The sequence below is a fragment of the Equus przewalskii genome, chromosome 14 (genome assembly GCF_037783145.1).
Source record: "Equus przewalskii isolate Varuska chromosome 14, EquPr2, whole genome shotgun sequence".
Taxonomy (NCBI): Eukaryota; Metazoa; Chordata; class Mammalia; order Perissodactyla; family Equidae; genus Equus; species Equus przewalskii.
Genome location: NC_091844.1, coordinates 63,256,006 through 63,271,267, shown reverse-complemented (window position 1 = coordinate 63,271,267; position 15,262 = coordinate 63,256,006). Strand labels below are relative to the sequence as shown.

Sequence of the window (15,262 nt, the reverse complement as noted above, 5' to 3'; positions counted from 1 at the left end):
TGATCTCTTCAAGTCCCTTCTAACTTCAGCTTTCTTTGCTTGTGTGGCAGTTATCTTTGAGTAGTTGAGGGTCTGTCTTGTGGAAGAGGCATTACATTGTGAGATCATGGGCAGCAGAATTAGGATTAATGGGTATAACTGACTATTAGGACATACTTCAGCTCAAAAAATAATAGCACTTGCTAGGGACTGCCCGTAACTAGAATGGGCTTTCTTAGTAGATAATGAGCTCTCTGTAACTAGAAGTGTTCAAATAGAAGTTGTGTCGAAAGACCTTTGAGATCCTATTCCCCCCTTGAAATTCTAATGGCTTCTTTGGTTAAGATTTTTGTTTCTAAGCTCAGATTTTGACCACAGTTTATTTTGTTGAGGGCCTATAGAGGCCTCTTGAATGATTTTCTGAAAGTGTAATCTTGGTCAAACCAAAGCAGTATATAGGGGGAGAATTGCTGCTCTGCTCTGGGGGGCGGGGGCTGGCAGAAGAAAGGCTGACCCAGAGCCGGTCTCTCCTTGGCCACTGCAGTCACACAGTGACAACAGGAAGGGCTGCTTCCTACCGGCCTTAAAGCTCAAAGATGAGCCATCCCCCTTCAGCTGCCAGCTTCCATCTTTGCTTTCTGCCCAGGCTCCTGGAAAGCGGAAGGACTTGCCGGGGGCATGTTGCAAACGCAGAAGTCACATTGGGGTTTCTGTATCGCACTTTGCCAGAGAGTTTAGATTGGGACCTGGCTGTGAACGGCAGTTCTGGGTGAGACCATATATTCTCTGTGCAGCTCTGCTGTTACAGTGCAAAAGCAGCCTTAGACAATACATAAATGAACGAGTGTGGCTGTGTTCCAATAAAACGTTATTTACGAAAGTAGTCTGTGGGCCAGATTTGATCACGGGGCTATAGTTTGCTGACCCCTGATATAGACATTGAAAGTTAGAACAGGCTAGAAAACATCAGTTCCAATTCTCTCATCTCTTGGAGAAAAGGTGAAATGACATGTCTAAAGTCATGTCATGACTGAGCCAGGATTACAACCCAGAATTGACTTGTAAATTAGTGCCCGTTTTGTGATACTGTGCTGCCTCTGCTGTGCTGTCAAGTTATAGCATTTGGTGTTTAAAAGAGGGCCATGTGAATGAAAGAAATACCTGCTTGAAGTGGCCTGTGAGTGAAAGCAGTGAAAGCTCCAGGATAGTATTTTAATAGAGGCAACCCTTTAGCCTTGTGACCTGGCTTCACTTTTTCTTAGATGGACCCTGTTCACAGTACAACAAAATATATGTTGCATAAATTTATGTGGAGAAATAATGCCCCTGAGTTGTGAAAAAGAAATGGGCTCCTGCAGCTGCGTCACAGGATTTGATCACTTCAGCTGAGAGTGCCAGGAGATTTGAGACAGATGTTTTCAGACATGCCGCATGCCTAAAACATTTCCAGGGGTCGGGCTGCAAATAGTGACTTAATAAGTAGAGAAACAGGGAAAGTATGCAAGTCGAGGACACAAGAGTTTATTCACCACTAGGTGCATGGCCAACCTCTTTGCATTACATCTGCCTGTCAGGGTTGGCTATTTCATCTGTGCCCTCGGTACTGCTCTTTGTCTGCCCGTGAATAAAGTGCAGCATTGTGGTTAGTAATCCCACTCCAGTGACTCGACTTCAAATGTGGTTTTGGAGTGCATCCCAGAGTTCTGTTTGCTAAGCTTCCTACTCCTGTTTCAGAGACACCACTGGATACAGAGCAGCGAGCACTAAAGGCTTCCCTCTTTCCTTAAACCTGTCGGGTTGTGGGCTCTCTCTTTCCTCCTCTTGCTCCTTTTCTTTCTTTTTTTCCTTTTTTTTTTTTTTTTAAACCTCCCAAGGCAAGTTCATGGATACTAAGCTGATGTGTTTGTTGTTCTTTTTCTCCCTGCCTCCACTCCTAGTGAGTAACCACACTGGCCGTATCAAGGTGGTCTTTACTCCGAGCATCTGTAAAGTGACCTGCACCAAGGGCAGCTGTCAGAACAGCTGTGAGAAGGGGAACACCACCACTCTCATTAGTGAGAATGGTCATGCTGCCGACACCCTGACGGCCACGAACTTCCGAGTGGGTGAGTTCCTCCACGGTCCCTAACTGTCTTACCGAAGAGTTTTATGAGATCGTAGCATTTAGACATCCCCCTCCATTCACACTGCTCTCTGCTTGAATGGGTTTCTGTCTATGAGTACAAATATGCTTCTTTCATGAAATCTTTTAAATTGCTTGCGGAATGATTTTTAACCTGGTTTTTGGTTTCTTAGAGAAATAGCAGCTAGAGTATTGCCCCTTATGGCTTATCATTTATGCAGCCGTGTGGTGATGGGGAGGTATCAGTGGGACAGGAGGGAGTAGGTTTTAGATTAAGACCCTAAGGCACAGCTAGTACTGATCAGCTTCAAATTTTATCTGCTCGGCGATAAGTAGAATTTATGTTAGGTTTGACTCATGTTGTAAAATCTGGATGGAGGTGATTAAGTTTAAATTTTTACTTCATAAATAGTCATGTAAAAAATTCCTAAAAATTATCAGAAACCTGTGTTTCAGTTGTAGAAGGGAATACAGACTTGCATCTTTTGCCACGTTTCTGCTCTGTATCAAAAGACTGAATTATAAATTGATAGATGACGTGGATTTGGGGGAAGATATGCTAGTGGATTAATGTCAGCACTCAAAACTTTTTAGTCGTCCATAATTAATTTAAATATGAACTATGGTAGTTACCGGCTGCAAAGAGACTTTTTACTTAAGTTTCTTTTTTACTTTTTTGTAAATGGAGAAAGTATTGCGGTCCACTGAATGCTGTCACACTGCCATGTTGTCATGCAATACAGTATTTTTGTCACGGAAAAATGTCTTTTATTATTTTTTGACCAATTATGGTTTGCCATGTGTACTCAAATAATCATAGACACCCACGTTACTTTATGAGTTACTCACAAGAATAACCCAAATGTCAGACAGATAATAACACTGGCTAGATCTGGTCTTTTTATGGAATATTGCTGTTTAGTCTTGGGAGTGTGTGTCTCGGTGGGTAGAAGAGGGAGTGTCTGTTTCAAACTGATTTCCGTCAAGACAAAATACAAGAGGACAGCTTGAAGTTCTTATTAGCTCTTTGATTATTCTGCTGCTTTATTGTGACTTCTAATCCTCATTCTGTCAAAGCAGTATTCCTGATAGTCTGTACTTGGAAAAAAACATGTGCCCATAGATACTGTTTAAAAGGGTATTGTGAATTTCCTGGCTATGATAGGGGCACTTCGGGCATATTTTTAAAAGAATTTAGCTGGCAGGTGCCAAATGGCACGTTATGCTTAACAGGGCAGAGAGCCGAGTCTAAAGGGAAGTGTGTTGAACTGATCATCAGGAAACTAGATTCTGGTCCTGGTTCTGCCACTAACTAGCTAATCCACAGGGTGTGACAGTTAATATTTCTGGACCTCGGTTTTTCTCATCTGTAAAATAAATGGCTTATATTTAGTAACCTCTAAAATTCAGTCCATCTCTAAAATCTTAAAACTTTTATGTGTAGTAAGTAATATTATTTTCTGGCTTTTTTGGAGGGTACAGACAAGGAGGGGAAGGGAAAAGGCAACCCCCACTAGGTTGTTCTGGGCTTAGTGGCTTTCTCCCACTTTTGCTTTACTTGGTTGCCTTCCTTAGACTCATTGCTTTTCTTCCTCTGTCATCATCAACAATGCCGCCCCTTCCTCCTCAAATTTTTCATAAATCTTTACAGTAGGAATGACAAAGTAATCGGATGGGTGGTAATTTTTTGGCTTACAGTGTATTCATTTTGAAACTAAATATTTGAAGGCTTTGAGAAACAGAGGAAGTCTTCTTGTTAAAACATGCTACACACTTTCCTGTCTGGCATTTAAGCAGATGTTTAGGAACAGAATACACGTAGCCTATTCAAAATATAAAAGGGAGCAATTTTATTTCCAAAAAATTTCAAAACCAGGACTCAACTCTACCACAAAAGGATTGGCAGAGTAGTTTAGTTTAAAAAAAAAAAAAGAGAGAGGGCATAGTAATAAATAATTTCACATTGAAAATTATGGGAAATATTTTTATTTATATGTATACTGAGCTATTTTTCTCTCCTCTTTACATTTTAATTCAAATGTTGGATAATTTGAGGGACAAATTTAAATTTTTTTAATTGAAGAATGGTAATTTTGTAGAACTTACAGATTATGATTCTTCAGAAATACAGAAAATTTTAGAAATTCGTTTTTTAGACGTAAGATATCTTTGGACTTTCCTTGTTTAATATAACTTTATTATGTACACAAAGTGGTTTTCTAACTTACTGGTTTTCTTTCTATAAATATTTTACAATATGTTAAACCTTTGGACAAATAAGATGTATATGGAAAATAGTACAGTTTGAGGAAAATTCAAAATTTGTCGTAGCTTGTTAGCTACTCTCTTTGGCCTCTGGTATTTAAGGCCAATAAAAGGTGGGGGCTGGCAAACTTTTTCTTTAAAGGGCCATATCGTAAATATTTTAGACCTTGCAGGCCATAGAGTTTGTGTCACAACTACTCAACTCTGTCATGGTTGTGAGAGCAGCTGTAGACACTATGTACAAGAATGGGCGTGGCTGCATTACAAAAGCAGTCGGTGGGCCGAATTTGACTTGAGTGCCATAGTTTGCTGACCTCTGCTCCAAGGAGTCAAAGTAATAGAGGGAAAACCATATGGACTTCATAGTCAAGGCACCTTAATTAAATAATCCATTTCATTAATCAGAACAGCAGAAATAATTTTGAACATTTGCATGAAGATTTATAGTTTTTTTGGAGGAAGTAGAACAGATATTATTGTCACCATTTTTTAAAATAAAGAAACGTAGGCACAGTGGCTTAAGTGAGTTTGCCTTAGTTACACAGCAAGCTGGTTAGCTGAGACTAGAACTTACGTCTCCTTATGTCGTCTGTTTACTTAACTCCCTGGAGTCTGACCATGAGGTGTAGGAGGGACAAAGTGAAGGACCTCACGGAGTGGGGTTTTGTGGGAAGGCCAGATGGTATGATAGAGAATAAGCAACTAAGAGATCAACAGCCCTGGGTTCGAGTGATGTCTTCATCGTGCCCGTCAAGCATGTTCTGGCTCTATATCCTCTTGGGCCCAGGTCATTCATCCACACAACGCAGGTAATAGGTATGCAGAGGGTGGTTCTGTAGCAGGCACAGAGGTGATGTTACTCCTTCTTTTGTGCTTCTTCTTTAGTGCTTTTTGGTGAGTCTGGGCTGTTTAGATGTGAGAAGCAGGTACATATTTCATGACTGTTAAGCATATAGTCTTTGTTCTTGAGTATTCAGTTGAAGAAATCTTGAGTATAACTTCCTCTTAGTGTGACTCTAAAAGGGAGGCCTGAATAAGAATGATAGCCAAGAGAACGACTCTGAGATTCTAGAATAAACTCATTTTTATCAATGTGATATTGGTTTGATGTAACAGAATATTTGCACTAAGTGGCATTTCCTATAAAGCAAATTTCTAATTATGACTTTTTTTGTGGGATTCTGAGCTTTGCCTCCTTGCTCTCTCTGCCTTTGCCTCTTGAAAAGATGGAAATGTGTCCCCAGTTGGGTGGGCCAGCAGGTTAACCATTGTTGTTTTAATGGATTCTTTCCATTTCATAGGGATATAATGAAGATGACCTTCTTTTATTTAAAAGTTGTTTATAGAGTCGTAAATTCCTCCAGTAAGAAGAACATAGGCATTCCTGTTGTCACAACTAGAATATTTCAAATAAAATAACACTGTCCCTTGGCGTAACTTATTTGTAGAGACATTGAAAAGCAATTATGATTGCTGAAATAACACATTGGGTTTGTATGATGCTGCTTTTCTCTGAGGAGTTACAAGGGACTTACGTTCCATTAACACCAATTGAATAATTCTAAACAGTATTTGATAATTTAAAAGGTATGTATCCATGTTATTTTATTTGATGCTTACTTTCCCGGAGAGAGATGGATGGTAGTATCCATATTTTGTAAATGTGAGTACCTAGGCTTTAGTGGTTTGATTAAAGGAGACTGTCAGATTTTCTTATCCCAGAGTCCAGATACCTCCTGCCCTCCTATGTTGCCTCCTATGACCATATACGAAGTGATTATGTATAAAACACTGTACTGGATTTTCCAAGACAAGCAAATCATAAAGCTGCCCTCAACGAGTTTATGCTTTGAGGAGCTGAGTAGTATATGTAAATAACCCTAAATCAAGGTAGAAAGCTCTTAGCAGCAGCCCAGAGGAGGAGATGCCACTTCTAGCTGAGGAAGGATGCTTTGAGAGAAAAGGGATGGCATGCAACTTTTCTGCTTAGTTCACTATGCTATCCCCAGCTGCTATCTATGTTGGCTTATAGCGGGAGCTGGGTGAATTGCACGTTGCCTGATTGTAAACTGATGGGGGCAGCGCAACTCGAAACGTTGCTAACTTCCAAAATAAAGATGGATGGGAAGTAGAGGGAATGGAGAGGGGAAGTTGATATGGGAAGGATTTACCCATTAGAATTTGGCATGGAGACAAGAAGGCACAGATGGTTTCTGGGAATTGGGAGGAGTTTCACTTAAATGTAGAAACATGAAAGGTAATAATAGTAGATGATGGGTCTGGGAAGGTAGATTGGGGCAGGCAAGGCTGTGAAGCACTTTGAATTTCAATCTTGGGAGTTTGGACTGTACTCTTTCAGAACTTACTGAAGTTCTTGGAAAAGGGGCCACTGATCTCTCTTGTTTTGCAAAAGAGGGAAGTTTTCTCATTTTTCGGTAGGAAACTAGTGTTTTAGTAGTCCAAATAAGCTTCTGAACAGCCCTTTGTAACGATGTCAACCTTTAGCTGCTTTTAACTCCTCTGAGGTGGGTTTGCTGCTCTACACTGGGAATCTGCCCATGCATCTCGCAAAACCAACATAACACTGCAGTGTTCTGATGAGGGAATGGAGGCAGTCCATGTTGCTACCCTCATTATGTAAGTTCTCCTCATGAGGAGGGGGAAAAATGCCTTCTCAGTGAGGCATTAAATAAACCAACATGACTGTTCAAGGAGCAGGAAGCATTGAGATTTTTTTCTGGCAACTTAGTTCAGATACTGAGTCTTTTGTCCTCTGCCAGTTGTCATTGTTTGGACCCTTGGATGTTCATCCAGCACAGAAACCAATGAAATGCCAACATGTCACTCTTTGATTAACTGGTGCATATATTTTCCCCTTAATACATTGTACAAGTTTTATGTTTTTTAAAGATGATTCAATACAATGCTTAAGTAAAGAAAGTGGTTGCCACTTATCTGGGCAATTTAGAATGTTTAAGAACTTGTCAAACTACTCCCGACTATGTTTCGTCTCATCAAGTTATTTTATAATACTAAGTAAATGTCATAATGTAGAGCATTTCCTTTTTATTTTATTTAAGCTGTGGAGCACCCTTAAAAGTCTGGTATTAGGAACCAGGTATATCTGGTATATTCACTTAAAATATATTTATTGAGCACCTACTATGTGCCAGGGATCGGTTTAGGCATTTGGGATGTAACAGTGAACAAAATAGACAAAAGTCCTTGCCTTCCCACTACATTGAAAAACGTAATGTGGCTCCATGACATGGATGAACCTGGAGGACGTGATGCCGAGTGAAAAGAGCCAGGCACAAGAAGACAAATACTGTATGATTCCACTTATCTGAGATACCTAGAGTAGTCAGATTCCTAGAAAGTAGAATGGGGGTTGCCAGGGGCTGGGAGAAGGAGGGAAATAGGGAGTTGTTGTGTAATGCATACAGAGTTTCAGTTTTGTAAGATGGAAAAGTTCTGGAGATTGACTGTACAATACTATGAAGGTACTTAGCACTGCAGAACTGCACACAGAAATAGTTAAGATAGTAAATTTTCTTACATGTATTTTACCACATTTAACACTAAAAAAACTAAAAATATATAGTGTGAGTGTACACTACTGTCAAATGATTGCTACTAAAAATACACTGTAAGAAACATATATGATGTCAGGTAGCGATAAATGCCCTGAAGAGATATGAAGTTGGGAGAGGAGATGGAGAATGGGGAGTGCTGGCGGGAGGTGTATGGATGGATTGCTGTTTTAGACAGGTCAGGAAGGGCTCTGCTGAGATGATGTTTGAGTGGAGACCTGAGTGAAGTGAGTAGTGAACTCTTGAGGGAACATCACAAACTGTATAATCGAACTCTGTGACTGTGTTTGTTATTTTATCTAAACTGTAGAGGGTCTCCAAAAGGCTGGCGTTAGGAGCTTTCACTCAGACTTTTCTTATATGTCATGTAGGGTTAGATTTTATCAACCTGTGTTACATCAGGGAACCATATTATTAATAACTTAGATAAAGAGCCCCATACACAGAGGACAGAGGCAAGCACGTCTTGTCCGCTGGGTTAAAAAATGGTCTTGGAATTATGGTAGAAGGAATCTTGGTTATAATAAAAAGTATAGGGTCTTAGATACATAAATGAGTTACCACAGCAGCTGTCACCTCTTTCTCCAACATTATTTTATGTAAAATAGATCACATGATTTTGGCATGGAGCTTGCTTTTAAGTAAAGGAAATAAAATTGGTTCCTGCTTGTGAAGGCAGGTGTGTGTGTGTGTGTGTGTGTAGGGGGAGGGTACTGACTACTGCAGGGCTGCATGGCATTGTGGTTTCAGGGATTAATTGGACCGAGGAGGTGTTATAGGTTGACCCTAAGAGCCAAAATCAGGAGAAAATCAGGTCCTATTTGATTGGAGAGGAAGATTCCTGAGGCTGAGAAGGTGAGGGGCATCAGACTGGTGATATAAGAAAATGTGTCTGCAGTCAGGACAGTTGAAAAAAATAACCTTAGGTAAAAGAGGGCTCAGCAGTCTGCTAACTCTGTGGGAAAGGCATGTGTAATGGATTGTTCCTTTTAAGCCATGCCTGGCCTGTGTCATGGGGGTGGATGGGACTCCTTAAAGGGATTGTGCTAGGCTGGCCTGGAATAAATGACCTTTCAAAATTCCTTGGAGTCTGTAACACAATGTCACAAAGTGTGTATTCTTTCCTAGTCTGTCAGCTTGAGCATATGAAATGATCTTTGGAAAACTCGAAACTGCTTAGCATAGCACGCAGGGCCCCCAGGATCAGCGGCCGCCTGGCTCCCTGGCCTTAACTCTGGCCGTGCCCCTTCTCTCTGCTTCTGTCACACTGAGCCTGCAGGGATACCAAAGGTCCTCAAATGCTCCTAGCCGTCTGTGCTCCTGGGCCTCTGTTCACACCATTGCCACTGCCTGGCAGAGACCCACTGCCTTTTCAAGAGTCAGCCAAGTGCCACTCATGCTACAAAGCCTCATTTCCCTTATTTGTTGCCATGCTTATTTCTTCCACACTCTAAACTACTTGGGGACAGGGACCTGTCTACTTCATGTTGGTATCCGCATTGCAAGCACAGTGCCTCACTTTGGAGATGCTCAGTGCATTTTTGTTGATAGAGCAAATAGTCGATGCAGGTGCCCATGTAATGATGGCACACATAGATTTTACCCAGTACAGCTTCCTCCGAAATTCTTGGGCAACTGAAATCACACGAGTAAAATAATCATTTGAGAAGTCTCTATAGAATTTGGGGTCACAGGAAAGGAGAACATATTCCACTGACTGCAAGATGCACGAAAAAGGGCACCTTTGTAGCACATGGAGTTTGGATTTTATATTTTTAACACTGACTGCAGTGTACTTTCTGCTCGTGGCAAAGCACAGCTAGATTGCTGTACTTTTAGTATAGCTGTTCCCACTACATGGAATTCCCACCCCCAACGCCTGCATCTATCTAAATACTGACGGTCTTTTAAGGAACAACTTCAGGTTCTCTTTCACATGCTTCTGCCTGTGCTATTTTTTCTTTCCTGTTGCACCTCTAGTCATTACCATGTCAGCTGACACTTGGTGGTCTAGCTCGGGTTTATTGTTGACTGGTCCTGTGACCCTGGGCTCTCTGGTTCCATGCTAGTACAATGAATTTAATCATGCCTTGACCTTCTTGCAGAGCTGTCCTGAGGCTCATGAGAAGGAGCAGGCTGAAGGAGCATATGGGCTCCTTGGATTTATTTGAAGACCTTTCTCTTTTTCCAAATATAAAAAAAATGCTTTTAGGGGCTGGCCAGGTGGTCCAGTGGTTGGGTTCGCATGCTCTGCTTCAGTGGCCCCGGGTTTGCGGGTTCGGATCTGAGGCGTGGAGCTATGTACCGCTCATCAAGCCATGCTGTGGTGGCATCCTACGTATAAAATAGAGGAAAATTGCCGCAGATATTAGCTCAGTGACAATCTTCCTCAAGCAAAAAGAGGAAGATTGGCAACAGTTGTTAGCTCTGGGTCAGTCTTCCTTACACACACACACACACGCGTGCACACACACACACACACACACACACACCACACACAGAAATCCTTTTAATTTGCAGCCCCTATGTCCTGTGATGGGGGGAATGTGCTTACATCTCCTGAAGCTTGGATAGAGTATGCTCCCTCTGTACCACAGAGGCAGTGGTTCTTTCATTTACTGATCCTGATAGTATAGTAGCATCAAGAAAGATATACGGGGCTGGCCCCGTGGCCGAGTGGTTAAGTTCGCGCGCTCCGCTGCCGGCGGCCCAGTGTTTCGTCGGTTCGAATCCTGGGCGCGGACATGGCACTGCTCCTCAGACCACGCTGAGGCAGCGTCCCACATGCCACAACTAGAGGAACCCACAACGAAGAATACACAACTATGTACCGGGGGGGCTTTGGGGAGAAAAAGGAAAAAATAAAATCTTTAAAAAAAAAAAAAAAAAAAAAGAAAGATATACGATGTTTCCATAACTCTTCCACTTTGGTGCTCTGCTCCTGGTGCATAGAAAGCTCTGTACTTGCTCACATTTAGGCTTACTTTGGGCAGGTTAAGCTATTTGCAAAGTGATGTCAGGTGTCGTTATCATATGGCAGAGACAACATGGTAGCACTATGCCCCTTCCTCCCGCATCTCCTTGAAGGGTTCACTTGCTTACCTAGGAAGCTCTTGCATGTTGCCACGCCTGTTGGCAAGGGTGAGAGCATTTAGACAGTTTGCACATTTTGTAACCCAAAGCTGTGGTCAGGAGGGAAAAGTAATCATCTTGAATAGATGGGGGCATCTCCAGTGACGTGTGATTATGACATTTGATCCCGCTTTGTGCAATTCACTTGACCATCCTTTGTGTAATTTACCTCTGGGCTCCTAGGTTAAAGGAGATTTAAGGGAGCTGGACTTTAAATAGATAATGAAATCACATTTATGTGATACAGTATATACCTGTAGCGTTTATTGGCATGCAAGTTGGGCTCAATTTTGCGTCTGTAGTATAAAAGTCAAACATTTTTATCAGCTTTTAATATCAAGGTATATACACTTTTTCCAAGTGGAGAAGGAATAATGCATTTGTGTACTGTTGGAAAAACCTCCTGGAACTAACATCACAGATGATGAGAAAATATTTTTGAGGGCAGCCACACAGTCATCTTCATGCTATGCAGTCCAGGAAAATAAAATAACTACCAAATGGGGAAGGATAAAGTTAGTGAGGAAGTTTGTTTGAGATTCATTCCCCAAAGTTATATCACAAATAGAGAAAATGAGAAGAGCCAGATGCCCTTCTTTTGCCAATTTAATGTTAATCCTGTCATTGATACACTTATTAAAATTGATTTTCTGTTTAGTTGACGAGTATGGGTTTAAGGAATGGTTTCCTGCTTGACTCCATTATCTTGGATTTAGACTCACGCAATAATTACTGAAAAACTGGCATGACTGCAGTGTTGGCTTTTTGTAAGATTTGGTGGGGGAGAAAAAAGACAACTGTAGATAGTAATGAGAGATTTCTTCACTCTGAGACCAAACTTCAGATGCCCATCAAATTCAATAAAAATTTGTTCTGGGTTATGGGGACTTTCTAAGCTTTCCTAGTGTGGAAACTCAGCCTAATTTTCATCAAATTTTCCCTAGAAGAGGTAAAAGGGAAACTTGACGTTAAAATCTTTTGCAATGAGGAAAGCGGACCACTGCCCTTTTCCCGGCAAATTAGGGTGCAACTGGAGCATTAACTCAAGTCTTATTTAGCAAGATTAGAATATGTCACTTTTTGCCACTGCATTGTCCCTTTCTGAAGAAAGGGTGATTTATGAGCCCTTGGGATCTTCTTGTGGTATTAATAACATCTTGAGCCAGCTGTTTTATTGGGTGTACACAGAGGGTAATTAGAAACATCTGAGAGTCTCATAATGTGCCCGGAAAACCATGACATTCTATGGAAAAGAAAAAAACAATATTCATGTTGAAGTTGTGTAGTTGGTAAATAGATGAATTGGTATTAAACAAATTTACTCTGTATTATACCATTTTTGAAAAAGAAGCTAAGCTCTTCAGGCTGAAAATATCCTTTTATTGAAATACACTCACTGCAGAAATCCTAACCTTATTTGGTAGAAGACTTCTGACTGTGCTGTTCATACAGTAATTATCATTTCCCTTCTGTCAAACTTCATCATATTATAGACTGTTTTCTGCCAGAAGAAGTATTTCTTCTTTTTACCTGGCAGTTCCTTGAAAATTTTAGAATTCTGAGGGATCTCATTTAAGGAAATTAACTCTTAGAAACATACTGCACCAGGAACTAATAGTGTCCAATTTGCCTAATAGTCTATCCTAGAAATCGGGTTGGGATTCAAGAGTTTGGGCTCTGTTTTAGCTGGTTATTTGAAATTTGATCTGCTCCAATGGTGGCTGAGTTTGAATATTTGGGTATGCAGCAATAATAGCAGCTAAGTCAGGGTCTGATTTAAATCAGGTCCCGTTCTCTCTTTCCTCAAGACAAAATCTAGACAAGAAAACTTAACAATTTGGTGGTGGCTGGTGAATGGTTCCTTTCATCTTCATTCACAAATAACAAGCCCTTATGAGAAGTCAGTGCTGAGTCCAACTGACATATCCCAGGCAGCCATGGACAGGGTTCAAACTGGAGGCCTCCAGTGTCTTTTCAACTGGTGTTGCTTTGCATGTCCCCAGTGGGTGTCCCATTTTTGTTGTTTTTGATCATTTTGAGTGGGATTCCTCATCCATCATGGAAACAAAATTGTAGCTAGTTGTGGGTTTTGCTAGAGGTTGGCAGTTACTTGATGAAGTCTCTGGAAGGAAAAGTGGATTCCCTTGTGTAAAAACGTTTATGTTGGGGGAGGTAGGACAGTAGTTGGGAGCTCTTGCTGAAACCTGACTTCAAATGCTTACCTTTTCCAACCCCTAAATCAGTGGTTCTCAGTCCTGGTTATACAACAGAATGTCCCATGGATTGCTTAAAAGGTACAGATGCCCAGCCCACAACTCAGGCTTCCTAAATCAGAATTTCTGGGCGTGCTTTGGGTATGTATAGTTTGAAAGCAAACAATGCAGGTGATTGCTATATATAGCTCTGATAAAGAGCATATAACCTAAAAAAGTGCTTATCACCCTTTACTGTTCATAGGAATCACTGTGAATCTTGTTAAGATGCAGATTCCGATTCAGTCAGTCTGGGTGGGGCCTGAGATTCTGCATTTCGAACAAGTTCCCGGGAGATGGGATGCTGCTGGCTCACGGATCACCCTTTGAGTAGCAAAGGTCTAAGGTATTATTATTAATTCACAGTAAATAGTGATTTCAGAGAGAGATATTATCATGAATTAATGATACTTATTTATTGAGTTTCTCTATGAGCCTGATACTGTTTTAGGAAATGACTTATAAATGCCAGAAGAGACTCAAAACATGTTAACGCTTTGGAACTCTCCTACGTCAGTTTCTATCCCTCTTAAAGCTGAGATTCCCTCACCCTGCCAGGCAGCCTCTTGGGCAGGGTCCCACCAGGGTAGCATCTTTGCCGTATCAAACGCTGCGGTGCAGGCTGCCTTCTCTCTTTACCCTATCATTTCAGCCTGCTCAAGCCTACCTCATGCCTTCAGAATTTTCTGGGGGACAGTCAGAAAGTTTCTATGTTCACCATGTCCCCTGAATTCCAGGGGAGATGTGTCAGGCTGTCTAAAGAATTTTTACCTTCTCTGCTCCAGTGCAGCGAGCTGGTTTCTGCAGCACAGGCAGAATCCCAGGAAGTGAGATGACTGTTACTGACTTTTGTCGTCAGCTTTGGGATGTAGCTCAAATCTCATAACAAAAGTTCCATTATATAGTCTGCACAACTGTGTGCAAGCATGATACTCTTGACCTGCTAGTAATAGAACATAGATTTGAGTGTTTTTTCTAAGAGAAGTTGAACGGGAGATGTATTTGCACAGATCCATCCTTATTCTAGTTAAGTTCTACTTGTGATTAATATTAAGCATTTTGAAAGCGTTTGAGGATACAGTCTTTAAGAGAAGGTATACTTGAATGATACTGAGTTGACCAAACCTATCACACAACCATCGTCCTGACTTTCTGAGAACATATCATGTCTATCCTGAACCCCTACCTACCTACAGTGCCTGGATGTTGCGTTAGGAACACTGATACTTGAGAGCACTTTCAGCACACTAGAGAAGTTGAATTAATAGAGAATAAAATAGAGTGAACATGAATTCATTAGCTGGGATAGCAAAGCTGAAACTCTCCCTTCCTTTTGCCACCAAAAGCCAATTGTATTTCCTTCACCTCACTCTGGCCTCTTCTTTCTGCACCTTCATCCAGCAGGTATATCCTTAGCTGGTGCTCGCTCAATTCCCTCTGTTGCTCTGATATCTGGGTCACACCCATAATGCAGAATGGAAGAGGACAAGCTGAATTTGTCTAATGGTTCTCAACCAGGGGAAGTTTTGCCCCCCAGCAGAGATTTTTGGCAAGGTCAAGAGACATTTTTAGTTGTCCAAACTTGCAGTGCTCCTGGCATGTAATGGATAGAAGCTCTGGCTGCCACTAAACATCCTGCAGCACACAGGACAGCCTTGTCGACAGAGAATTATTTGGCTCAAAGTATCAACTGTGCAAAGTTGAGAAATCCTGCTCTAAGCATTGCTATTTTTTCTTCTTAAACAACGTCTTAGACCCCCTCTCTGATATTTTGTCCAGGTCTCTCTGGAGATCCATTGTTCTTAAATCTCAAGATTGTTCTGTAGGTAAAATCTCCAGCATTTTGTCACAAATGTACTCTGCAGGTGAGGGTGCTGGGGCTCCAGCTGACAGCTCTTTCGGCCCGCCCATGTGTGTTA

At 41.3% G+C, this 15,262-nt stretch overlaps 1 protein-coding gene across 29 annotated transcripts in view; it reads left to right on the top strand.

Annotated features, from left to right (window-relative positions):
- Positions 1-15,262, top strand: part of LTBP1 (latent transforming growth factor beta binding protein 1) — a 382,985-nt gene that overhangs the window by 152,017 nt on the left and 215,706 nt on the right. For 10 of the 29 annotated variants that reach the window (XM_070574193.1, XM_070574190.1, XM_070574184.1 and 7 more), the window contains exon 5: positions 1,917-2,084. The exons of 5 other annotated variants lie outside the window; for them this stretch is intronic. In XM_070574193.1, the coding sequence (XP_070430294.1) occupies positions 1,917-2,084 (168 nt within the window). 14 more of the 29 variants (XM_070574209.1, XM_070574208.1, XM_070574207.1 and 11 more) reach the window with 6 other exon arrangements.